At 54.5% G+C, this 24131-nt stretch overlaps 1 protein-coding gene across 6 annotated transcripts in view; it reads right to left on the minus strand.

The window, feature by feature from the left end:
* Positions 1-2964: 2964 nt before the first annotated feature.
* VWA5B1 (von Willebrand factor A domain containing 5B1) overlaps positions 2965-24131 on the minus strand; it is a 64345-nt gene continuing 43178 nt past the window's right edge. For all 6 annotated transcript variants that reach the window (XM_072750981.1, XM_026012062.2, XM_026012060.2 and 3 more), the window contains 9 exons: positions 23510-23700; positions 19758-19959; positions 18945-19265; positions 15912-16049; positions 13406-13537; positions 11078-11152; positions 10394-10463; positions 10002-10119; positions 2965-8510 (listed from right to left, as the gene is read on the minus strand). In XM_072750981.1, coding sequence (XP_072607082.1) covers positions 8004-8510; positions 10002-10119; positions 10394-10463; positions 11078-11152; positions 13406-13537; positions 15912-16049; positions 18945-19265; positions 19758-19959; positions 23510-23700 — 1754 coding nt within the window. In that variant the 3' untranslated portion in view covers positions 2965-8003. The remainder of the gene's footprint in view (positions 8511-10001; positions 10120-10393; positions 10464-11077; positions 11153-13405; positions 13538-15911; positions 16050-18944; positions 19266-19757; positions 19960-23509; positions 23701-24131) is intronic.

Below are 24131 nucleotides of genomic sequence, written 5' to 3' on the forward strand. Positions count from 1 at the left end.
CCACACCTTGATCTTGGACTTCCAGCCTCCGGAACAGCATGTGGAGGAAATGGGGGGGGGGGTGGTGTCTGGTGTCTTCAATCCCTCTCGAGTCTCACCTGCTCGCTTTCTGTTCTTTCCCGGAGTGGCAATCTTTCCTCTGATACAAACCCATCTTTCTCCTGCCCAGGGCGCAGAGCTCGTGGGATTTGGGGGGCATCTCAGATCTCCCTGCGGGGGAGCAGGGGGGAGCGCTGTCTTCACACCGATTGTTGGGTGACCACAGAGTCCTAAGGCAGGTGCCGTTGGAGCTGCACAAGGGTCGCCTCAGAGAGTGCACAGTCTGATGGAGGAGACAGAGCCCTATTTGGAAAACCCCTGGTCAGACAGAGGAGATAAGATCTGTGCCCCTGAAGAGCCTCCCGGCTGATGAGGGCTGCACAGTCCTGTCCTGGGAGACACCAGCGAGTACGGTTGGGAGCTCCCAGGCCGATGGAGACAGACCCGCGTGCGTGTGTACACTAGTAAGTGTCCCGCAAGAAGCCGCTGCCAGGAGGAGGCCTGGGAAGGCTTCCTGAAGGAGGTGGGCTCTCCCCGAGTCTGGAGAAGGAGGGGGTGCTAATAGGGTGGCTAGGAGGAGAAGTGGGCAGGGCAGGGGAGGCCCTGGTAGTCAGCTCCTTTCCCGTTCCAGGGGAGCTAGCCCAGTGCCCGGACCCACGGGTGACTACGTGACCGGCACCGCCTTTCAGTGGGCTTCCTAGCCATCACGAATCACCCATTTTTAGCAGGGAAAAAAGGCTGTTGACAGGGGACAGGAATAGCTTCTGAAGCCTCCCTTCATCCCTGCCGCTGCGCTCCTCTCCCAAATGTCTCTGCAGGCCCAGGCCTGGAAGGCAGTGCATGCCCGCAGCGCCCTCTGCTGGAAGGCCCCAGAACAGCACCGCGGGCTCTGCGCCCCTGGGGGTTCCCGCTCTGTGGCCGCCCCAGACTCTAAGCCAGGAGGGAAGAATTGGCCGGACTTGGGCCAGCGTCTGGGAGGGCCCATATCTGCGACCTGCAAGGTCTTAGAGCTTGAGGGTAGTGTAGACGGTGGTCAGCTCCGCTTGGAGGGGCTGAGGGAGCCATCGTGGACAACTCCCCGCACCCGTCCCGGATCTTACGGGAGGTTCAGGAGCCCTGGGGATCCGGGCTAGGAGAGGACCTTCTCCCAACAGGTGACCTGTGTCTCATTATATCAAAGAGGATGTGTCCCTTTCTTTCTCCAAACCCTGGATCTGGGGGTGGCTAGACTTCGAGTGGGTGGTCTGGATGCTTCCAGGAGGGATTCATGATTGGGAGATTCTAAGTGATGCTCAGATGAGAAGGAGGGTAGGTGCTGCTGGGTGACAGGATGAGACAGCTGGGCAGAGCTAGGCTAGGAGGCTAGGACTCAACATACTCTTTTCTCCCCATTTCAGACGAGGATAAAGATGAATTAAGCCCAAGGGAGCTCCGGTTTGGAGGCAGTAGTGCCTTGGAGGGAACTGGCAACCACACGACAGAGGACCTAGGAGACCCAGAGACCTGAACCCCTGGTCTCCCTTCATTCTCCCCTTCCACAGAGTTCCTGGAGAGAAGCTACCGGTCCTAAGTCTTGCTTTCCTGAGTATGTTTTGCATAGCTCCGGGGGTGGGGGGGGCTAGGAGACCCTTATTGCTGCCCCAGCAGGACACACACACACACACACACACACACACACACACACACACAGGTACACACACAAACTGGCTTTTACACAGTGTACAACTGGAGAAAACAAAGAAGCAGTTTTCTTCTAAAGTTGGAGGGCAGGCCTGCTTATAGGTCAGTGAGGTGCTAAAGGGCCTTCAGGTCCCCCAGCAGCCTAGAGTCGTGGTGGCAGGTCAGAGAAAGGGCTCATTGTCTCAGGAATGGCCTGCGACCCAGCTGAAAGTCATCTGCGAGGACCGTGCCTGAGAGCAGTATTTCTGTTGGCCTTGTTGGTCTCAGCCTGTTGGCTCTCCAAATGGTTCCTATTAGGGGCTGTTAGCACATCACAGCAATGTTTCTGGCCTACTGGGAATTCCCGTCTAGCACCTGTTCTCCCTGAAGGCTGCATAGGGACGACCAATGTAAGCAAAATAAGGTAAGCCACTAAAAGATTTCCAAATGACTTAGGTTTGCTTTTGGGGGCAGTTTGTGTGGGTTTGGAGACAAAATGGCAGCTGGTGATGATTTCCAAATAAATATATTTTGTGACCGCTGATTGCTTTGGAGGGAAACCTGAAGTATGGGAGGCAGCTGTGCAGAGCCATGGTGGCAGGCTGTACCCCCACAGCTGGTTCGGTCCCTGGTGCACGTGGGCTGGACACCTGCCAATACCTGTACTTCTTTGACTGGTGGCTTTCTCTAGCTGCAGAAGTGAGCCCAGCTGGGGCGCCTGTGGCGGGCCAGAAGTGCCCAGGAGCGAATGCTGTTTCTTAGGAGCGACCCTCAACCAGTGACTGAGTGCAGCTGGAACACACACCTCATTCCTTCTCCGTGAGCTTGGATATACGCATCTCCTCTGGTTTCCAGTGGGATGAAAGTCCACACTCCTAGCAGTAACCTGCTTATAACATTCCCACTATGGTGTCCTCTGCGTTGCTATTTTACTTCCTCACTTACCTAAGGATGTTTCCTGGAATCACCCAAATACACTCTTTGCACTGAATCCTTATCTCAAGCTCTGCTTCTGGGAGAGGGGGGGATCTTCCACGACCAACTTGCTCCGATTTTCCTGAGAGTGTCCCAATTTTAAGAGTCAAGGTCCCACGTCCCGAGACTGCCCCGCACCACAGTCCCTGGCAAACAGGGACGATTGGTCACCCGAGGGGTGATCCCGAACCAAGACAGATGTGACCACACAGCAAGGCAAACAGATCACTGAACCACTAGCTTGAGAGCCAAGTATTGGTTTTGAGAACAAAAGAGCAGACGCAAGTATAATTTTGTGGTATTATCAGGTTCATTCGTTCTTATGAGCTAAACGCCTCTAAGAGAACAGTAGCCACCATTTACAAAGAAGCCATTCCTTTGAAAACAGACATGGTCATACAGCCCCACGGCGTGGTTTGCTAATTATTAGGGATAGAAGGCGACTGGCATCCAGGACTTCCACAGTGTTCTGCACGAGTGGCTGCTGGAAAAAGGCGACGGGTGTTCTAAGAACAAGAAGTGTCACAGGCACTGTGGGGACATCACAGGTGAGCAGGCAAGGGGATAGGCGGCACGTTGTAGGCACTTAAGGCTCCGAGGGGGACAAGCACCGGCCATGCCACTTGAGCCAAAGCCACCTGGGCAAATAGTGAAACTACACCACGAGTGTCGCCACATTCGACCACATTGAGGCGAGGCGCTTTGCCTTGGGAAGCGGCTGTAAGCTCAAGACAGCTGGCTCCGAGCCGAGCCGAGGAGGTTTGCAGCATGAACAGAAGGAACCCCACTTTGTCAGGTGGTGCCGTTCAGAGGTCAAGGCCAACAGGCCGGGGGGAGGGCCCTGGGTGAAGGCGCAGGTCAGGGAGCTCCATTGTAGGGGGTTGGGAGCCTGGCTGGGAGCTTCTGCCAAGCTCCTGACCTTAGGATGCTTCTCTGCAGATCAGATTATCCAGCTGCAAAATGCCACACACGCCCCTGCCCTGGTTATTTTTGTTCTGGCGCTGTGGAGCATGCTCCAGCTGAGGAATGCGCCCATGGGGGGCGGGGGGGCTTGATTTCCCTAGTCCTTGCTAGATTGATGGAAAAAAAATCTCTCAAATGCCAATGGCAGTGAACACGCAAGCCGTCGCTGGTGTAGCAATGCTCTTCTCTCTCCTTTCCCAGGGCACCAGGGTGCAGAATGCATTTGTGTCTGGGGACCACTCGGAGAGGCTGCAATCCGCAAGTAATGAAAAGCAGCATTTGGATCCCGCGACAGCAGGTGCTTGGGTCACGGGGTTCTAGTGGGGCAGGTGAGTGGGGAGGCCGGTCGCCAGGCCTGGCTGCACACAGATCAGGGGAGACCTCTTTCCTCACTTCCTCTCACTGGGGGTCCCCGGCCAGAAGGTCCCCCTCCTAGAGAGCAGATGAACCTCCCACCCGGCCACCACTCCCCCACCCCCCCAAGCAGGTACCCCATTCATCCATCACAGCGCCAGAGGACGGTGGATGTCCTCTGTCCACAGGCCGGGGAAGGATGGCTAGCTGGAAGCTGAAGCTTATTTTCAAATCCAGGGCAAGTCAGCCTACGTGTGGGGCCCAGCTTTTCCCGGATCTGGAGTTGATCTCAGCTGAGGGGGCCTGGAGGGAGGACTCTGCCCTGTGTGAGGCCAGGGGGCTGGGCCCTTGGGACACTTTGGGGCAGGGACTCCCCACCACAGGCCCTCCAGCCAGGCTCCCACGCTGCCTCCATTTCGGCCTCACCGTCCCTGTCCCCGTCCTCGTGCTGCTGGGGGCAGCTCTAGCACGCCCCCAGTGTCAACAGCTCAGGGGCTGGCCTCTAGTGCAAACCACGGCCAGACAGCACAGGCTGAGGCCACACCTACACACGGCAGGACCCTGGGTCAGGGATGTGGCAGGTCAAGGCATACCCGCCCCTCTGCCCAGGAGTGGGGGGAACGGTTCATGGAGCAGACATTCTTCAGGTGCTGCTCACCCAGCTCCAAAAGGACAGGAACACCAGCCTGGTCACCATGCTGCCCCCCTGTGCCCGGCATCCAGGAGGCTCTCCATAAAGAAGGCGTTGGAGCATCAGTGCCTGAAGATCCCTAAGGGAAACCTAGGCTAGTGTTTTCCCAACTGGAAGACGGGCGGGGGGGGGGGGGGGGGGCGGGGGGAGGGGGCGGGGGGGCGGGGAGAAGCAACCTTCTGAATCACCTCATTGGAGGCTGACAATACATATTTACATATTCATGCCTCTGAGTCCGTCTTGACCTAAAGAAATCTGTTTTCCTTGTGTTTCCCAACATATTTGCCTGCCGGACAGTTTCTCATGAATTGCTAATTCACACATCAACCGAGGAATCTTGTTGGAAACGCCGATTGGATGTAACCTCATGCTACAAAAGATTAAACAGGGCCCAGAGAAAGCAAGCAACTGGCCAGAGGTCACACAGCACATTGGTGGAGTCTCCACCTGCACTGAAATTCCCCGGCTCTCCCCAGTGCTCCTCCCACTGGGGCCAGCCTTTGCTGACAGTGCCATTAGGCACCGGTACTCTCCTGATTCTTCAGCCAGGCAGGGCATAAATGGTTTTTTTTTTTGCATGACCTAGAGAGCAAAGGCTAGTTTAGCAAAACAAAACAAAACAAACAAACAAACAAAAAAACCGAAAAACCCCCCAGATAATTCCAAGTGAATCCCAATTGCAGGAGCAATGCTTCCCTTCTTGAGACTTTCTGGAACCAGTTTAGCTTCAAATCAAATGCGTGTGATAATTACCTAAGGTTCTTATCTTCTCCCTAGAACTAGTCCCTTCTGCTCTGGGCTTGGCAATCCTGGAGGCCGTTTCCGGAGACTACGTGTCATCTCGATACCTCCGAAGGTCTTTCAAAAATGCGTCTTATCCAGATGTCCCCCAGGGCCCTTGGGCTATTTGATATCAATGAGGATTTTTGTTCCTCTGCCCCCTTTGGGCGCTAGGCAGGGGAGCTGGGGGTGCAGAGGTCAGCGATTTGCTTGGGCAGTCAGAACTGCCCCGATTTCCAGCAGCTGCGGCTGGAGCAGGATCCGGGGGGATTCCCTGGAGAAGGGGGTTTGTACACCCACCACCTCACTGGGTTCTCTGTTACTCCTTCCAGTTCTACACTGGGCCACCTTGACCCTGCCCGTTGCCCACAGTGAGGGTAGAGGCCTAGAATCGGGTGACTTGAGAGGCTGGATGGCCCAGTCCGACCACATCATGTACGAGGAGGAGAGAGGCCCAGAAAGCACAAGCAGTTGGTTCAAGGTCACACAGACAGTGAGTGCGAGTCCATGGTCACTAAGAGGTTAACATCTCAGAGGCAGAGAATCTGGGAATATCTGAGCCTAGAAGCCTCCCAGCTCCAGTGCACCCAGCACCCAGCAAGGGGAAGCCGCTTGCCCAAACCAGTGCCCGGCGTTCCCACTCTCAGTCCAACAGCTACTTCCACTAATGGTTGGCCAAGGAGGGGATGTCACACCTGCCCCTCTCCCTACCCTGACGCTGGGGCTGCTGGCTACACAGCTGCAGAAGTGTTACTTTTGCGCGGGAAGGTGTGTTGGGAGATGCCAAGGCTGTCCTCACACCTGCTTGAGGCCTTGAGCACGACAGCCTACAACCCTTATCCCTCCCAGTGACGCTGATTTTATGCCAACAGTCCCGACTGTCATCCTGCCCCGCCTGGGGTGGTGGTGGCCAGGGTGCTGGTGACTGCCCCGCTGGGTTCCTCCCCAGAGGGTGATTCTAAAGCAGAACAGTCAGCCAAGCAGCAGACAGGACTTTATATGAAGTCTCCGGCCCCTTCCCGTCCCTTGGGGATGGATCACCGGGTTCCCGGAGCCTCAGAGCGGGACCGGAGTGGAGAGAGCCCCTCCTGGGAGATTTTGCAGGGTAGCAGGAGGGCAGGGCAGGGCTCCGCATCCAGGGTGCAGGCTGTGCGGGGGGCAGGGCATCACATGCTGTCGGGCCTGCCTCTTCTCTGCATGGAGGGCGTCCTGCTGGAGCCGCTCTCCCCCTCAGTCCCTGCTGGCTGAAGACCAGGCATTTCTTGAGTCTTCGTGAGGCTGGGACGCGTGCCAGAGCCCACAGCCCTTCCACAGGTCAGTTTGCTCCGCGGGGACCTCCAGATCTCCCTGCAGGGGGACGACGTCTGTGGGGGCTTTGTGCCAGGGCCCTGGGGCCCAAGGGACCACTTGGTGAAGAGACGTTAAGGCCTTGGAGGAGGGGGTGTGCGGGTTCAGCCTGAGGTCCCAAGCCGCTGGATTTCCAGAGGAGTCTTCCGGGCAGAGACGGCTGGGTGCCAGCCCCCAGGGAAGCTGAGGCTGCGCCTGTCACCAGGGGTGTTACAGGAGGGCCTGAGAGAGGGAAGCCCCCAGGGGCTCTCTGCTGTACAATGCAAGGGTCCTTCATCTCTGAATAAATTGCCCTCCCAGCTGGAGCGGCTGCCCCCAGATGCGCTGCAGCCAGGCGCTGGTTCTGTTGCAAAGAGGCTCCCCGGGACCCCAGAATGCAGCCGAGGCAGGGGCCGCCTGAGCCCCTCAGAGTAAGCAGCGTTCGCCTTGCACAATTCCTGAAAATGGGCAAATTATTTCAGGTGTTGCCTGGTTTCTCCAGCGGCTTTGCGACCATGTCTCTTCTTTTTGGACTATTTTTGCACAGACTGAAGCTTAGTTTTAACATCTCAGCTTGCAGGGTGTCCCCCCCACCCCCTGGTCCTCCCCGCCTCCTCTTCTTAAACAGAGTCTGCGAACTAAAATATACTAAGGGCTTCCAAAGGCCCCCAAGTGACTCTTTGTAACACGTTGGGAAGGGGGGCTCTCCAGTTGGTTTGTAAGTGGGGTTTCGGGGGGCCAGACCATCAGGGTGGAGACGAGGCAGCAGGTGGAGGTGGCCTCCTGCGCCCAGACGCAAGCTCGCAGGTCTGGTTACTAGCAGTCTTGGGGTTTGCTCATCCACCCTTTTATTTGAGGGGGGCTTTACTCACGGGACCCTCCTCCAGAGAGAACTGGGTCCAAACTGTATGTTCTCTCTCCCCGCCCCTCGGCTGCCTGGACGTCCTGCTGAGAGGAACCTTTGGAGCTTCTAGAGATCTAGTCCAACTCCTCCACCTCACGCACTAATTTTACAGGTGGGGAGACTGAGGGCCAGATGGGGGGGGGTAAGGGCTGGCCTAAAATTGCACAGCTGGGTGGTAGCAAAGTTGGGATTGAACTCAGGCCTCCTGACTGCCAGTCCAGGGCTCTTTCTAGCAACCAGTATATTGGCTACAGCTTCCAAAGCTCCCCCCGCCAGGCTGCAATGTCCCCTCCCTCTCCTCCCTCCCTGCCACTACACATAATTCGGGTTATAGCAGAGCATATTGAACTCCAGGTTCTCGTCCCAGTGCCGCAGGAGCACGAACAGCTGCCGAGCAGCCGCCTTGAGCGTACCGCGTGTGCGGCCCTCGGGCACCTCTTGCTGCTCCAGCCACGAGTTGGCTTTGGCGGCCACCAGCTCCCACTCAACAAAGTAGGAGGCCGAGCTGTGCTCCAGCCACGCCAGCGCCACCACCGTGGCCCACAGCTTCCCTGTGTGTTCTATGACAGCCCTGGGTTCCCAGCCCGGCTTGCCCTCTGCCAGAGGCTCCCGGGAGAAGTCGTCACAGGAGGGGTGCCGAGCCGAGAGGCTGGTGCACAGCTGGGGACTTGGGGTCTTAGACTCAGGCTGGCGGGCGGTGAGGGGCACTCGGTGGCAGGTGAAGGGCGAGGTCCACTTGAGCTTCTCCATGGGGATGTGGATGGCCTCGCAGAAGGCTTGGTTGAGCAGGAAGGCTCCGGAGGCCAGCTGCAGAGACACCTGTGTGTGGGGGAGCCCCTCAGTGGGCCTCAAACTTTTTAGCCTGTGGAGCCCCAGGCCATACAAAGGCCTGAGTCCACACAGCCCACCCAGGCATGCCCTCCGCCCCAGCCTGCCCATCCTGCCTGGGCGATCTGCGGGAGACCCAGGCCAACTGAGCATCTCTGAGTTTACCCCGCGGGCACTGCAGACCGATCAAGCCCAACCCAACATCTTCACCCCAAACCTGCCTCTTGTCCTGTGCAGGTGGGCCCTGCTCGGCCACTGGGGCTGCCCACTGCCATCCAGCAGACCCTGGACGGCTCGCTCCCCTGCACCTCCCTCCACATCGATCAGTTTTCCAGTCCCAACAGGTGTACTTTCTACCCATCTCTGCTGCCCACCAGCTGCCGCCCCCTATTGTCCCTGCCTCCACTTTTTTCCCCTGCCCCCCTTTCCCACTCCTTCTCTCTCCTGCATTTGGGGGGTCTTTGTAAGGCACAGACCATGGCACTCTTTGGAGGCCGTCAGTTCAGTGACTTCAAGTTTCTCGTAGAATCAGTGATTTCCAGAGCACTGGCTGGTCCTGGACTCTCCCCCCTGAGTCCCCTGCCCCCCAAGCTCTCTCCTCTCTACACTGCCGGCCACGACTCCTCACCCTTCAGGTGTTGGTCTGACCATCGCACTCCTCAGGCAGTCAGGCTTCATGCCTCCCTGACGTCAAGCCTGGAGTAGGTGTCCCCCGGCCACCACATCTCCCCCACCAAACCCGACCTCTGCTCTCACAGTGCCCAAGGATCAGGATTGCCTGCTTCCTCGGCCATGGCCCCACTGGACACTTGGTGCCATGAGCTCGGGGACTGTTCATCCAGTTCACAGTTGTCTCCCAGGGTCTAGCACTGTGCCTGGCTCAGCAAATACTTAATTCAGGCACAGTGCTCTGCTGCCCAAGATATCTGGAAATTCAAAGTGACACCATGCCTTGGGCGCACAGGGACTGGGGCTGTGTCATGCAGCTCACACCTCTCCCAGTACCCGCTGATCCCCAAGCCCTGCTGGGCCTCATATGTGGTGGGGCCAGGCCTGCTTGCTCTTCAGTTCAGAGACACCCACTCCAGACCTAGGCTTCTCACCCTGCCACAGCATGCTGGGGTGTCTGCGGAGCCACCTGCTAAACATGGTGCATGTCCCCGGGGTGTTAATTTTACTCACTTGTGAGCTATTTCAAGGCTTATTTTTATGTATTGGAAAATAAACACACATAGATGGTAGAGTAGAATGCAAAATTCCTGTGGATTTTTAAAGCAAAGATAGCAGATTGCAAAGAATATTCGTGATGCTGGCGCAGGCTTCTAGCAACACTCTTGGGCCTGGGCCCTTGCCCTGCTGGCTACGTGGGCAGGAAGGTCTAGATCTTCTTCCCTTTGCGAAGGGGGAGGGGTGGGCAGGAGGCTCATGGGAAGGTCCCTTGGAGAGTGTTGGGGGCTGAGGCCTGGGGTCTGGGGCACTCACCAGTGGGACGTAGTCAAAGCTCTGGCTCCCCGGGGTTGACTCCGGAGCCTTGGTTAGGGGCTTGCTCAGGAAGCCCTTGGCTGCTCGACTCAGCAGCCGAGACTTGTTCAGATTGAGCCTGTGTGGGTGGAACCGGGGAAAAGTGGCCACAGCTGCCCCCGTGGGCGTCCCTGCTTATCCCATTCCCCCCGGCACACACTCGGCCGCCTCTGAAAGTCAGGGCCAGAAGGCCTGTGACAGATGGCTTCCTCCAACCTCGTTTGACAGTTGGGGAAACTGAGGCCCGGGAAGGTGGGGAGGCTTGCATGTCCCGAGTCATTCAGTAAGTTACAGGGATCACTCCTGGAAAGCAGGTGGTGGTAGAGCCTGCCTCGGGTGGGGAGCCCACGTACCTGGATCCAAAGAGAGTCTCCGAGGCCTTCAAGGAAGAAAGGGTATTGGTGGCCAGACTGCGCAGGGGACCTGGAGAGCCACAGAATGACAGTTGGGGCCTGACAATGACGCTGTCCCACTGCTCTCCGCCCAGCGGGGAAACAGAGACCCCGAGAGGGGCAGGGGCCTGCCTACATCCCTAGGGTCGGAGCTAACCGTGAGGCTGCGGGGCTGCTTTGACCTGTGCTGTGGGGAAGGGTGAACTGTCTGCCCATGTGTAAGAAACAGGCCTCCAAGTTTCCTTGGCTGGCGGCCGCTGGGTCTTCTGGAAGGCTGCCCGTGGGGGTGATGACAGCTTCACATCAGCCCCCCTCATCCCTGAGCGGGGACAATGAGTTTCCTTCCCTGGCACATCGCTTGCTGGAGGCTTGAAGCAGGGTGAGGTGGTGTAAGGGCCCTCAGCTGGGAGTCGGGAGGTCTGATTGTCACTAACTTGCTGTGTGACCTTGGGCAAGTCACTTCACCTCTCTGAGTCTCAGTTTCCACGTCTTTAGATTAAGGATACCTTATGAATCTCACAGAAGGATGTTCTGAGGAATAAATGAACCACTGAGGACTCTGTTGGGCTAAGACTCTCTCCTGGCCCAAGGAGGATCACCGCCACCATCTCAGTGAAGGACGGAGTCGGCCGCCTGCCCACTCACCTTCAGGAGCAGCGTACTTGTCGCGGCCCGGGGACGTGGTCTCGCCAAAGGGTGCCGTGGGGCTTTCCTCCACATCTACGGCACACGAAGCCAGTGAGGCCCGAGCTCCCCGGCCCTCCCTTTCTTTCTTCTTGTTCCCCCAAAGAGAGGGAGGGTCCGAGTTCATATGAGCTGGGGGGCGGGCTGCGAGAGCGAGGTCGGGGTTTGCACCCCTGCTTACGAGGGCCTTCATCTGCCAAAGATTGAACGCCATGGCTCCACCAGAAGAGTCAGGTAGGCCTGGGTTCGAATCCCGACTCCCCCATCCACCAGCGGCTGTGTGACCCCGGGAAAGTGACCCCCTTTATAAGTTTAGATTGCAAACCGGGGATACGAGTAGGTCTCTCACAGTGTCGTTGTAGGGTTAGGGGAGATCATGCACACAGAGTACTTAGTGCCTGGCCCGATGTCAGTGCTCCCCAAGGCCCAGAGCTGCAGAGCCAGCAGGGACGTGGGAGCAGGTCAGGGGCCTGAGGGTGCGGGGAGAGGCAGGCATCAGCCTCACTGAGGGGCTCGTGCCAGCTCTCCGGGAGCCGCCGTAACACGGCACCGACGTGTCAGAGGGCTCTGAGCAAACTAACTGCACATGGTTTGTTCAACGTGCAGAATCGGGGTGATCATCCTCACGATTATCACTTCCGGGGCTGGGCCCTGATGGGCAATATTCCACAAGGGAAGAGTGCAAAATATGGAAAAGGCTTCCTGCGCAAATGTTGATCGAAGCCTTCGTCTCCCCCGGAAGACTGTCAGTGGCTCTGTGACGGCCCAGAAGCTCTGTTTGTCGCCGGGGGCTGGGGCGCAGGGCCACCGCGAATTAGGGACTGAACGCAGAGCCACTGAGGCAGCCGGGAGGCCAGTAGTGAACCTCATGGGCTCTGGAGCCAGGCACGGCCCGGGTTCAGGTCTTGGCTCTACTGCGTAAGTGAGTTAAGTCACTTAACACCTCTCTGGGCCTCGCTTTCCTCATCCACTGTGTCAGACGGTTGTGAGGAGTCACGGATGATTGGAACAGCGCCCGGGACAGAGAAAACCCGCAGGACGTGTTAGCTCTTATCATCCTTGGGGACCGAAAAGGCTTGGGATAGAATAAGAGTTTAGAAATCACACACACTTGGGTGTGAATCAGAGGTCAGTTGAAAAGAAAGGATTTGGGGAGCTTGGGTGACTCAGTTGGTTAAGGGTCTGACTGTTGGTTTTGGGTCCGGTCATGATCTCAGAGTCGTGGGATGAGACTCTGGCTTAGTGGGGAGTCTGCTCAGGATTCTCATTCTCTCCTTCTGCCCCTCCCTACCCTGAAAATAAATAAATCAATCTTTAAAAACATTGGGATTTGTGATTTTGATGGAAGCCGTGGGCCACCGAGAACTGAGCCATGCAGAAATGAAAAGGGAGACAGAAATTTCTTCCAGACTGGAAGCCCAGCTTGGCTCAGGGGTTCCAGCAGCTCCCTTCCCTGCCTCAGTCTGGGAGGCTCTGAGGGACCAAAGAAGTGGCTGCGCTTTAAAATTCTGGACTTACACATTCTTCTACCCCTCACACACTTCTTTACCCCATCGATGTCTATGAGAACTTTCAAGGCCCCCTCAAGTAAAAAATTATGAGCTGGGTGTCTGGCCTAGTGGCCAGGTGGGACTTCTCATGTCTTTCCCAAGCGCAGAAGAAGGCAAGAGGCCCTCGCAGAACATGAGAGGGCACGAAGGGAGGGGTTAGGACTGGTGCAGCAGTTAGGCTGTCTTTGGTGGGACCTAAAGGCACGCACACATTCAGGACACAGAGGGTTAAAGCTATCCCGAGAATGAGTGCCAGGCCACAAAAGGGTCCAATCCTGGAGGCCTCAGGACCCAAGCTATAAGCACAATGAAATCAGGCAAAGGCAGAAAGGAAGCTTTGGGAATCCTGAGAGAAGCAGATGGTGGGACCCAAGCAGATGGAACTGCCTCTTTGCTCCTCGATTTTCCCCTTGTTTATTAGGTTTCCTGGCATTCGGTGCTGGGGAGGACTCAAGAGATCCGAGTCAGGGAACAGCCCCTGGGGTTGGCAGACTTTGAACGCGGAGAGGCGGAGGGAGGGTGTGGGGGCGCGGGCTCCCTCCCGGCAGGCAGCTCTCTCCGCAAGGCTGCGCTAACGGTGGCATTTTTGGGCCATGCTGAGCCTCAGAGAGAGCCCAGGAGGCCTGGCCTCGCCCTGGCCCTGCAAGGGCCCGGAGTGCAGACTCAGAGCCTGGCTTCTAGGGGGCCTTGGACACCACCCGGGGCCCAGACTTCAGAACACGCCCGAGGCAGCTCTTACAGAGGTTCTGGAATTTGCCATCTCCCGCTGCAGAGTCTTCCCCAAGCAGGGTCTGAGACCGTCCGAAGCCAGCAGCGGGGCCCCTCCACTGGTGGGTCAGGACCTGAGAGTTGACCATCCGCCACGCAGCACCTTCAGGAGGACAAGGAGGAGGGGTCAGATGGGTACAGTCGTGTCAGTCCTTTGTCCCTCCGCCAGGGCTGGCAGGAAGGAGTCTGCCTGCAGTCGGTCACTTGTCCAGAGGCAGAACGACTTCGTATGAGGTGCGACCATGAGCTTTGGAGCCCCAAAGACCTGGGGCTCATCCCCATCTCTTAGGAGCTGGATGGGGTGCTAGCCACTCTGTGCCTCAGTTCCCTCATCTGGAAAATGAAGATAAGTACATGCTATTGCTGTACCTGAGATAATGCTCAGGAAGCAGCAGTGTTTTCTAGTTAGTTAAAAGGCTGGTTTTCTCGGGAACATCCCATTTTCCTTCTCTTCTAGTTTGTGGTCTCAGAGACTGAGGTCCCCTCCCACAGGGCAGGTCCCTGAAGTCCTAGGGCCTCACCAACGGGGGAGGGGATGGATAAAGAGAGATGAAGCTCTGGCACCCTCAAGTGTGTTTTGGGGAACCCGACTCTTGGAGAACACTGGTATGTAAACTATTCCTTAAAAAAAAAAAAAGCAAACGAAGAGTTCTAAGGAGAGGTAAGTTTGGAAGAAGCTGCAAACTCCGGTGGGTTCTCTGAGCCTCCTGATGTATACTAACATACTAAAGGCTCTGACAAGTTCCGCAATCAAGAAAAGTGTTGCGCTTCATTTAACCCAGTGGTTCCTAAACGTATCTCCTAAGCTGGGACGTCCTAGTTTTGTGCTGAATGGCTGTGCGCAGGACATGGAACTAGGGTTCGGGTTTCCTGGAACACACTTTAGGAAGTACTGATCTGGGTCTTACGGAGCTGTGGAACTTAGGTTAAGACATAGGCCTGACCCTTCCAGGCTGTGGGCTATAGACACAAGGAGGGTGGTGGGAGATGGGCCGGGAGAAAGAAACATCCTGAATGTCATTCGGGATGACAAAGCCCAGTGAATGAGAATGCCCAGTGGAGCAACAGTCTGGGCTGCTGGCCAGAGCCTGAAATGAAAGCAACCCGCAGAGGGAACGGGTCGTTGATTATTTTGGTTCCACAGATAAAAACAGCAGGGGGAGGAGGGAGACAGGAGGACGGAGGAGAGGCACATTTTGTTTTCAACCATTCTTTTAGGAGGTCTGCTAAAAAAACAAAAAGGAAAGAAAAAAAAAAGGAGCTGCAGAGGATATGGCAATATGTAATTCAGGAAAGAAAAAGTACTTCTAGTTTCTGCACCTAGGAAAAGTATCGCCCCAAAAACCTTGAAACGTTCTCCAAAGGGAGAGTCTTTCCTTGCCTACAAGCCCGGCAGCGTTTGGAAAGACCAGCAGCCTGCAGTGTTGGTGAAAGCAGACCCTGGGAACCACCTCTGGGGCAGGGCCCTTTTGGCAAAATATTTGCCAACTGTAAATGAGCGGGCCTTTTGGTAGGCAATTTTGCTTCTGAGAGTTAATTAACCCCTAGGACGTAAGCAGACAGGGGCATAACCATGTTCTTTGCACCATAGTTTACAATAATCAAAAGGGAGAATAAATTCAAGGTCTAGTGACAGGGAGGCTGGTGGAATTGGTTCGGATAAACCCTGAGAGGCAGTGGGAAGAACGGGGGTGGGGGGGGGCACAGACTCCGGAGGGAGGCCCCGGGATTCAAGGCCTGGCTCTGCCTCTCACTGCTGGGTGACCTTGGGCAAGTAACTTACCTCCCCTCCGCCTCTATCTTCCCATCTGTAAAATGGGGGTAATGATAGCATCCACTTTGCAGAGCCGTTTTGGGGATTAAGTCATTTGATAGAGATAAAGTGCTTTGGAACACGGTCTCATGGACGGTGAAATCAGAAAACACCGCAGCTATTAAGGTGTTGGTAGACCTTGACCTTCACGGAAAGATCTTTTCCACACCCCTGGGTTGTAAAACATAGCACATATTGGTATAATCCAATCCATGAAAAATGATCTGTCTTTTGATTTCTCGACATGTAGATATTCATAGAGAGAAGTCTGGAAGGATGGTCCCACCAAGGAGGTGATTTGTGCTCCTTTCTGGATGCCTGCCAATTCCAGGCACTTTTATTTATTTTATGTCTTTCTGTATTTTGGAATTTCCTACAGAGGACACACACGTTGTCCCAATTGAAAAAATACAATAAAGTCACATTCATTTGGTGGGGAAAAGGGGGGTGGAGTCCCTTTTCATTGCCTTCTGCAGAGCTGCAGGATGGGGATTCATGTACCTAGCACCCTATGGGGACGGAATCATCGGCCAGAGGCCTTTTTGCTTCTAAGCCATTCCTTGTACCCTTCTCTGCGGGTCTATGCTCCTTTGTGTCCCAGTTCCCCTCTGCCAGCCAAGGTAGGGGGAGCCATTTGGCCCTCAAAAGTGCCTATCTGCCTTACCAGAGTTGGGGTACCCCACCACGGTGGGCAGGTACCGGCTCTTGCTCATGTCCACAGGCACGAAGGCTGTATACTTGCTGATGACGTTGCAGGCTTTGCTGGTGTGCACAGCGTTTACCTGGTAGCGGCGGCTGGACCCTGGGGAGGGAGGAGCTGGGGGTCAGTGTAGGGCCTCGCTGACACAGAAGTTGTGCAAGTGGAAAGAAGGGCTAGACCAGTAGTCCCCATCTTTGAGATTACATAAAAGCCCTTAAGATCAAGGGGTTTGCCCACTTGCCAATTAAGGACCTCAGCCCCTGCCCCCAAGATTATTAACCTCCATCATCACTTCATAAGATAAGGACGTTTTACTTTATTTATTTATTTATTTATAAGAGAGAGTGACAGCGAGAGTGAGAGAAAGAGAGAGAGCCCTAGTGGAGGGTGGGAGGAAGGAGCAGAGGGAGAGGGAGAAGCAGACCATAGGCTGAGCAAGAAGCCTGACAGGGGTCTTGACCCTGGGACTCTGAGATCATGACCTGAGCTGAAGGCAGATGCTTAACTGCTTAACTGACTGAGCCACCCAGTTGCCCCTAAAATAAGAATATTTTAATATAAATGAGCTAAGACATCTAGGACAAAAAGACAGTTACACCCCTTAAGTAACTTGAGTGTTATGAAAAACATCCTCTAGGGGCCCCTGGTGGCTCAGTCAGTGGAGCATGCTGCCTTTGGTCTTGAGGTTGTGAGTTTGAGCCCCACATTGGGTGTAGAGATTACTTAAAAATAAAATTTAAAAAAAACCCCAAAACCTCTATGTCACCTCTATGTATTCTCTATTTTCATTTTGCAGCTATCTGATAGAAACATTGCTGCAGGGCAGCCCAAGTGGCTCAGTGGCTTAGCGCTGCCTTCAGCCTGGGGAATGATCCTGGAGACCCTGGATCGAGTCCCACATCAGGCTCCCTGCATGGAGCCTACTTCTCCCTCTGCCTGTGTCTCTGCATCTCTCTCTCTGTGTCTCTAAAAATAAATAAAATGTTTAAAAAAAAAAAAAGAAAACACTGCTGTAGGATTTCACAGGTCCCCTGGCTGAGTGGGGACCACTGGTCTGGCCCACTGGGACAATCTTGCAGAGAAGATTGAAAACCTGAGAGGGAGAGTGGAGAACACAGGGTCACACAAAGTTAGTAATGGTCCTGGGATCAGAACTTAGGATGATCTGACCCCAAAGCCCAAGCTCTTCCCTCAGAACAGGTGAGCAGTCTCTGTGGTTCACTGCCTACAGAGGGCTGTGTGAGGAGCCAAGGAGGAGAAGGAGGTACAAGGGCTTTGTAAACTGTAAGGTGAGGTGCTCATTGAAAAAAAAATTATGTATTATACAGAAGTACAAATAACGTAAAATATAAGCAATATGTTATTATATAAACATAGCACAAAGTTAGGACAAATAGTTGTCTCTATTTATACCTATACCAATCTATTTTCCAAGTGTGCACCATCGTGATCTCAGGAGTCACTGTCTTAGGAAAAGAAAGTTTGCCCCCAATGTTATAGGATTTCTTGGATCCCTGTATTTTTAAAAAGATCATTTACTTATTTATTTGACACACAGAGAAAATGCACAAGTAGACGGAGCAGCAGAGGGAGAGGGAGAGGGAGAAGCCCGTTCTCGGCAGAGCAGGGAGGCCACTGGGATCGTGACATAAGCTGAAGGCACACGCTAACCTACTGAGCCATCCACGTGCCCCTTGGACCCCTGTATTTAACAGCACTTAGGACAAATGCACTCAATGGATTGTGTGTATGGTTATTTGATTCGTGTCAGCTTCCCCGCTAGTCCGCGTCATAAGTTAGGGTGGGAATTGTGATGGTCACTGCACCGTTCAGCCTCGATCCTGGCCCCAAATGATCCAAAATCGATAAATGGTGTTGATGAGTGCGTGGACCAACTGGGTCTAGTGGGTTCCTAAGAAGGTGTGGTCCCCGGGGAGCAGGTCCCCTGGGATTAGGGCCGGCCCCATTGTTCTCTCTCTGGAGCTCTAAAGGGGCGCTGTAAAGAGAAGCCCAGGGAAGTGAGGAGGAATGCGGGACAGCAGCAGAGGGGAAAAAGGAACAAGAGGAGAGGACAGATCACCGGATCCCGGTCGGGGTGGGAGCGCTGGAGGAGCTCAGGGCTGGCGCGGGAGGCGGCTGGGGGCTGGCGGCTGATCAAGGAAGGGATGGAGCCCTGGAGTGTGTGTGTGTGTGTGTGTGTGTGTGTGTGTGTGTGTACGGGGGAGGTGGGAGGTGCGCAGAGGGGAGGCACCAGGAGGCAGCGGTGGGAGAGGAGAGGTGGAGCACTAGACAATGGCAAGGCTGTGGGAAGGAGGAAGTTGCTGAAGCCAGGGGAGGAGAGATCACAGGTGGGGGGCCTGGAGGGGGATGGGGCCTTTGGCTCGGCGGGAGGTGGGACCGGACCCCGGGGCGGGGAGAAGGGAGGGACGTGGTGGGGGGTAGTGGGACGGGGCCTAGGGCGGGGCTGTGAGGAGGGGGCGGGGCCAAGGGAGGAGTGGGATGGGGCGGGGGCGGGGCTGCGATGAGGGGGCGGGGCCAAGGGAGGAGTGGGATGGGGCGGGGGCGGGGCTGTGAGGAGGGGGCGGGGCCCAGGGGAGGAGTGGGATGGGGCGGGGGCGGGGCTGTGAGGAGGGGGCGGGGCCCAGGGAAGGAGTGGGATGGGGCGGGGGCGGGGCTGTGAGGAGGGGGCGGGGCCCAGGGAAGGAGTGGGATGGGGCGGGGGCGGGGCTGCGATGAGGGGGCGGGGCCAAGGGAGGAGTGGGATGGGGCGGGAGCGGGGCTGTGAGGAGGGGGCGGGCCCAGGGGAGGAGTGGGATGGGCCTAGGGCGGGGCTGTGAGGGGCGGCGGGGCCCAGGGGAGGAGTGGGATGGGCCTAGGGCGGGGCTGTGAGGAGGGGGCGGAGCCCAGGGAGGAGTGGGATGGGCCGGGGGCGGGGCTGTGGGGAGGGGCTCCGGGAGGCGGTCGGGAAGATGCTGGCAGGCAGGCCAGGGAGCTCACCTTGCTCGATCTCGCCCTCGCGCTCCGCCAGCTGCTCAAAGTCCCGGATGATAGCGCGGGCCGCCAGGTGGTGGAAGGTCTCGCTCCACAGGTCGGCGTCGTGTGCCCCTCCCCGCTCCGGGCCGGGGGGCCCCAACTCAAAGGTCACTTCCCACTGCAAACGTTGGCTGTCGCGCAAGCCCTTGACCACGGCCTTGCCCAGCACCGGGCCTGGGGTGGGCGGCCTGCCGGGGTTAATGGGCTCCTCGGACTCAGCCCCGGCCGGGGGCTCCCAGTCCGAGGACGTCTCCATCTCGTAAGTGGAAGGGTGGTGGGACGGCTCTGCGGGCGGAGGGACAGCCAGGCCGTGCTCTGAGCTGGGGCACAGAGGGCCAACCCCCAGGGACGTTGTTCCTCCCTAGGGCGCAGACATCCCAAGCAAATACAGTCTTCTTACCCCCACCCTCCACCTCAAGGAACACAGGAATCCTTCCCTAGGGCAACTGGATGCTATGCACCTGTCCCCCAAATGGGGCAGACCCACCCCCCAGGAATCCAGTACCTGGTGGCCAGATAGGGTGGGGTGGGGACACTTGGGCAGGGAAGAGTGCAGCCACGGGGACATCTGGGAGCCTCACAGCCAGCCCAAGGGCCAGATTGAGGAGGGAAAAGTGGGATTGGTGAAGTTCTCTGGCAGGGATGAGCAACAGCCTCTCCATCCCCACCAGGGGCCCAGATGAAGGCCTTTGCCCTCCGTCCTATCATCTGAAGCTGGGCTACAGGGGAGATTTCCTCCTTGTCCCCAGTCAGGCCCTAGACTCTGTGGGCACTTACCCAGGTCCCCGGGGCTACGGCTGTCTGAGGCAGGCTTCAGGTTAGACCCAAGATCCAGCTCTTTCATGGGGCTCCAGGTGTGGGTCTCTTGGTTGGAGGCCAGGCTGGGCTGGCAGCCTTGGGGCAGCAGAGAGGGCCTGCGGGCCCCTGGGCCCCGGAGTTTGGGGCCCTGGCTCAGATCCGGACCACTGTTCAACAAGGGCTAGGAGTGTAGGAAGGAAGGGAGGAGGCTGAGCTCCTGGTGGCTGTCCCCTTCCCTGCACCCCTAGCCACAGCACTTTTCCTGGGCACCCCAAGTCCTTCTAAAGTACCCCAGGACACATAAACTACTGTCCACTACCCCTGAGAAACATCAACACAAATAATCCCGAAGCATGGATAAAGTCCAAACCATGGAAAAATCACATACCATGGATAATATTCTAAACCCACTTTTCTGTCATAAAGTTGAAAACTTTGTATGTTGGGAGGAGGCTAAAATTATCAGCCTTTTCCTTATGTCTTCTCATATGTCATGCTTAAAAGGTCTTTCCCACTCAAAAAAAAATTCTAGAATTTTTTTGATTTATTTTTGTTTGCCTAAATCTTTGATTCACATGAAATTTATTTTGGTATAAAGAAATAGGAACCTTTTCCTTGATTTTTCTGAGTAGTACAGATCTCAACACCATTTATTAAATATGAGTCATTTATTGAGTTTTTAGGGTTTATTGATTCCCTACCTTTATCCTATCAAGGCTCTCATGTACATTGGTTTTATTTCTGGACCTTCTCTTCTGTGTCGTGGGTTTAATCTGTCTATTCTTGTGCTGGTACAAAAAACACCAAAAGGCAAGGAATAAACTGGGAAATACATCTGCAACATGCATGACAAAGATCATTTTCAAGAAAAAGCTCTTACAAATCACTGGGATAGGGGGGCAGAGGTAAACTTTGAGTTCAGGGCATCTATAGTTGACTCACAGAAAAAGTATCCAATAAATAAAATTCATAAAAGTATGAATAAATGTTCTTTCTCGTGAGCATTGCTCTAAAGTAAGTTATATGATTTTTTTTCCATCTTCCAGATTGGCAAATATTTATACGTTTGCTGACACCCATTGTGGCCAGTGGGGAGACAGGATCTGTCTCATGGACTGTTGATGGGAGTGTGACCTGATGCACACCTGTAGGAGGACACTTTAGCAATCTGCTATAAACACTAAATGTGTACAAGTTCCTTTGACCTAGTGATTCCATTTTTAGAAGTTCTGGGGAAATGCACAAGCATGCAAATATCTATGTGCACATATTGTCGATTTGTTGCAGCATTGTTTGTAAAATTGAATATCTGGACACTTTCAAAATGCACCCCAGTAGGGGTTGACAAATAAGTTAGGGTAGATCCACGCAACGGAATGCCACACAACAAACACTGAAATGAAAGAGGCAGATTTCTTCATATCACTGTGGGAAGATGTCCAAGATCAAACATATTTTTAAAAAGTAAATTGCAACCATTCTGCATTTTGATTGTGGAGATAGCTACATGACTCTGCGTTTGTCAAGACCCACAGAACTGTTCACCAGAAAGAGGAATTTTGCTGTATGCCAAAAAAATGAATTAAAATGACATTAAAAGAGTACATTGGAGATTTGCTTTTGGATTTTGGAGATATCTAATAATAATTGGATAGAATTGGAGATTTGTATTGTGATTATTCAAAGCATATATGTATGTTGCATGTGTGTGTGTGTTTGTAGTATTTCTGGAAGGAAACACTGAAAATCAGTGGGTTTGGGCAAGGGAAGGGGTATATTTTTACTTTATACCTGCCTGAACTGTTTGAGGGTTTTCATTGCAAACTCTATGTATTACTTCTGTAATTAAAGAATATTAAACTAATTAAAAATGAATATTGTGCTTCCAGGAACACATATGCTTGGTAGGGGGAGGGGATGGGCCGGACAAAGGTACTTGCAAGGTGAAACAGAAAAAGTGCCTCTTAGGTTTTCAGGTTGACAGTTAAGCATCAAGGCCTTCTCAACTCTATCAAGTATTTACTGGGAAGAGGATTGTGCATCTCCATTAGATGGGGGCTCCTTTAGGGCAGGGGCTGGGGTCCTCCTTCCTGTCTCCTCTGGGCCTGAAGCCCCAGAGATGGTACAAGGGTGTGGGAGAAGAAAGGGACTAGTCATTGGTAGGACTGCCTCTGTAGGAGTTGGTACCCAGCCAAGGCTGCTGCATCCCAAGGGATCCTTAATCCCTGTCTCCCATCAGAGACTGGGATTCCCCTCACCCCTGCCCCACCATCACCACCACACTGAGAAACAGATGCTGCTAGTTTCCATGGCAACAGATTACTCTAAGATTCAGGCCTTCACCCAGCCAGAGGCTGCAGGGAGGGTATACATGTGTGTGCGTGCATTGCATGTGTGTGCATCTGTACAAGTGTGTTGGGGAGAATCAGACTGGAGAAGCTGAGCAGGGGATCAGGGAGACATGAGCAAAGATGGGCCAGAAGCAAGCAGGAGAGAACAGATGCTAAGCTGCCCAGAGCTCTCACCAAGTAGAGTTGCATTTAAAGGACACCTGCTGTATCTACCAGGTCCTGCACCAGGCCTTTCACCTCCTATCAGCCTTTGCCTGCAAGCCTTCCACTCACATTGGCTCCCGATCAATATCTGCTGATGACAGTTAGCTCAATCAGCTCTACAAACTACTCTCCCTATTTCAGAGATGGGGAAGTTGGGGCTCAGAGAGGGTAAGCAACATGTTTGAGGAGCAGAGCCCACCTGACTCTATGGTCAGTGTCTTCCAACTGCATCAAGTGATCCCTGGCTAAGCACAGAGAGGGGCCTGGGGACAAGGTGGCAATATCTCCGCCCTTTGGGAGTGTAAGAGCTTAGGAGAGGTGGGGAGGGATGGTGGTGGTGGGTGGGAGTGGGAGAGTGAAAGGCTGTTTTTATGAAACCCTGACTTACAATGACAAAGCTACATGAAGCCCATTCTTAAAAAAATGGGAGAAGGTATGCAGATAATAACAACCTCCGATTTGGTTTAAGGCAGTGTTTCTCCATCTGGTGATCTTGCCCTCTTCCCCAGGGGAATTTGGTAGTGAATGCAGGCAGTTCTGGTTATCATGGTTGATGTAGGCCAGGAATGCGGCCGAACATTCTACAAATACTCAGGACAGCCCCTACCACAAAGAACTGTCAATAGTGCTGAGGCTGAGAAACTCTGGTCTAGTTGAACAGTGGGTGACTGGTCCTGTTCTGGCTCTAACTCTGAGATGATCTCTGCCTGGAGTGAATGTACAACCCTTGGGATTTAGAGAAAGTGCAGTGTGAGGGAGGAGGGAAGCGAGGGCTTTGCAGGCACAGGGTCTTCGGTTGCAATCCCCTGACTGGCTGTGTGACCCTGGATAAGCCACTTTACCTTTCTGGCCCTCAGTTTCCACATCTATACAGAGTGGGGGTGGCCAGCTCCCCACTCCTGCCTCTCCCAGAGTGCTGTAAAATCAAATGAGTGTAGCTGAGGATGCTCTTTGCCAGCTGGGAAGTGTGGTGTACAGAGAATGGGTGATGTCACTGACCACTAGGTACCATTATTAGAAAGGGGGTCACGCAGATGAAGATCTAGAAAAATGAGGAGGAAGACGCTCATTTTGTGGTGTTAGTAGTAGACAGGCTCCATCCTTGTGGCCAAAGCAGGACACAGTTCTCTCCCCATCTATGGTCTCCCCCAGCTCCAACCTGCTCTTCTTAGGTACCTGCAAATCAATCTGCCACCACGGGGCATCTGTGCTGGTCTGGTTGGTGAGGTCCTGCAGCTTGGCTTTCCGAAGTGGGTATCTCCTGGCAGGCACTGTGGGATCACTGGCTGTGGGGGCCCTTGGGGAGGGCTTGTGGTTGGTGATCTGGTTGGTGCTATATGCCCGTCGTCGCTGGGAGAAGTCTAGACCTGGGTAGGGTGGTGACAGGGGAGCCATCAGGGTAGAGAACAGTGGGGAAAGAGGGAGGGGCCTGCATGCTCCTTTCCTGCTTGGAAACTTCTTGCATCATCCCACTGCTTGCCCGCTGAAATATCTGTAGGTGTCTCACCTCACCTGGGGTTCCAAGCCTTACCTAATCCACCTGCCCAACTACTGTCTTTCTTTTTCAATGTACTATGTGCTCCTTTTTCTTTTTTTTTTTAAATAATAAATTTATTTTTTATTGGTGTTCAATTTGCCAACATACAGAATTTTTTCCATGTACTATGTGCTCCAAACATACCAGATAATCAATTGTGTGTGTGTTTTCTAGGGGTCACCTTTGTACATCTTTGCTCAGCCAGTTTCTGTTGCCTGGAATCTCCTCTCTCCTTCCTATTCTGAGAATCGGTGCCCTCAT

Source organism: Vulpes vulpes, chromosome 2, assembly GCF_048418805.1.
Source record: "Vulpes vulpes isolate BD-2025 chromosome 2, VulVul3, whole genome shotgun sequence".
Taxonomy (NCBI): Eukaryota; Metazoa; Chordata; class Mammalia; order Carnivora; family Canidae; genus Vulpes; species Vulpes vulpes.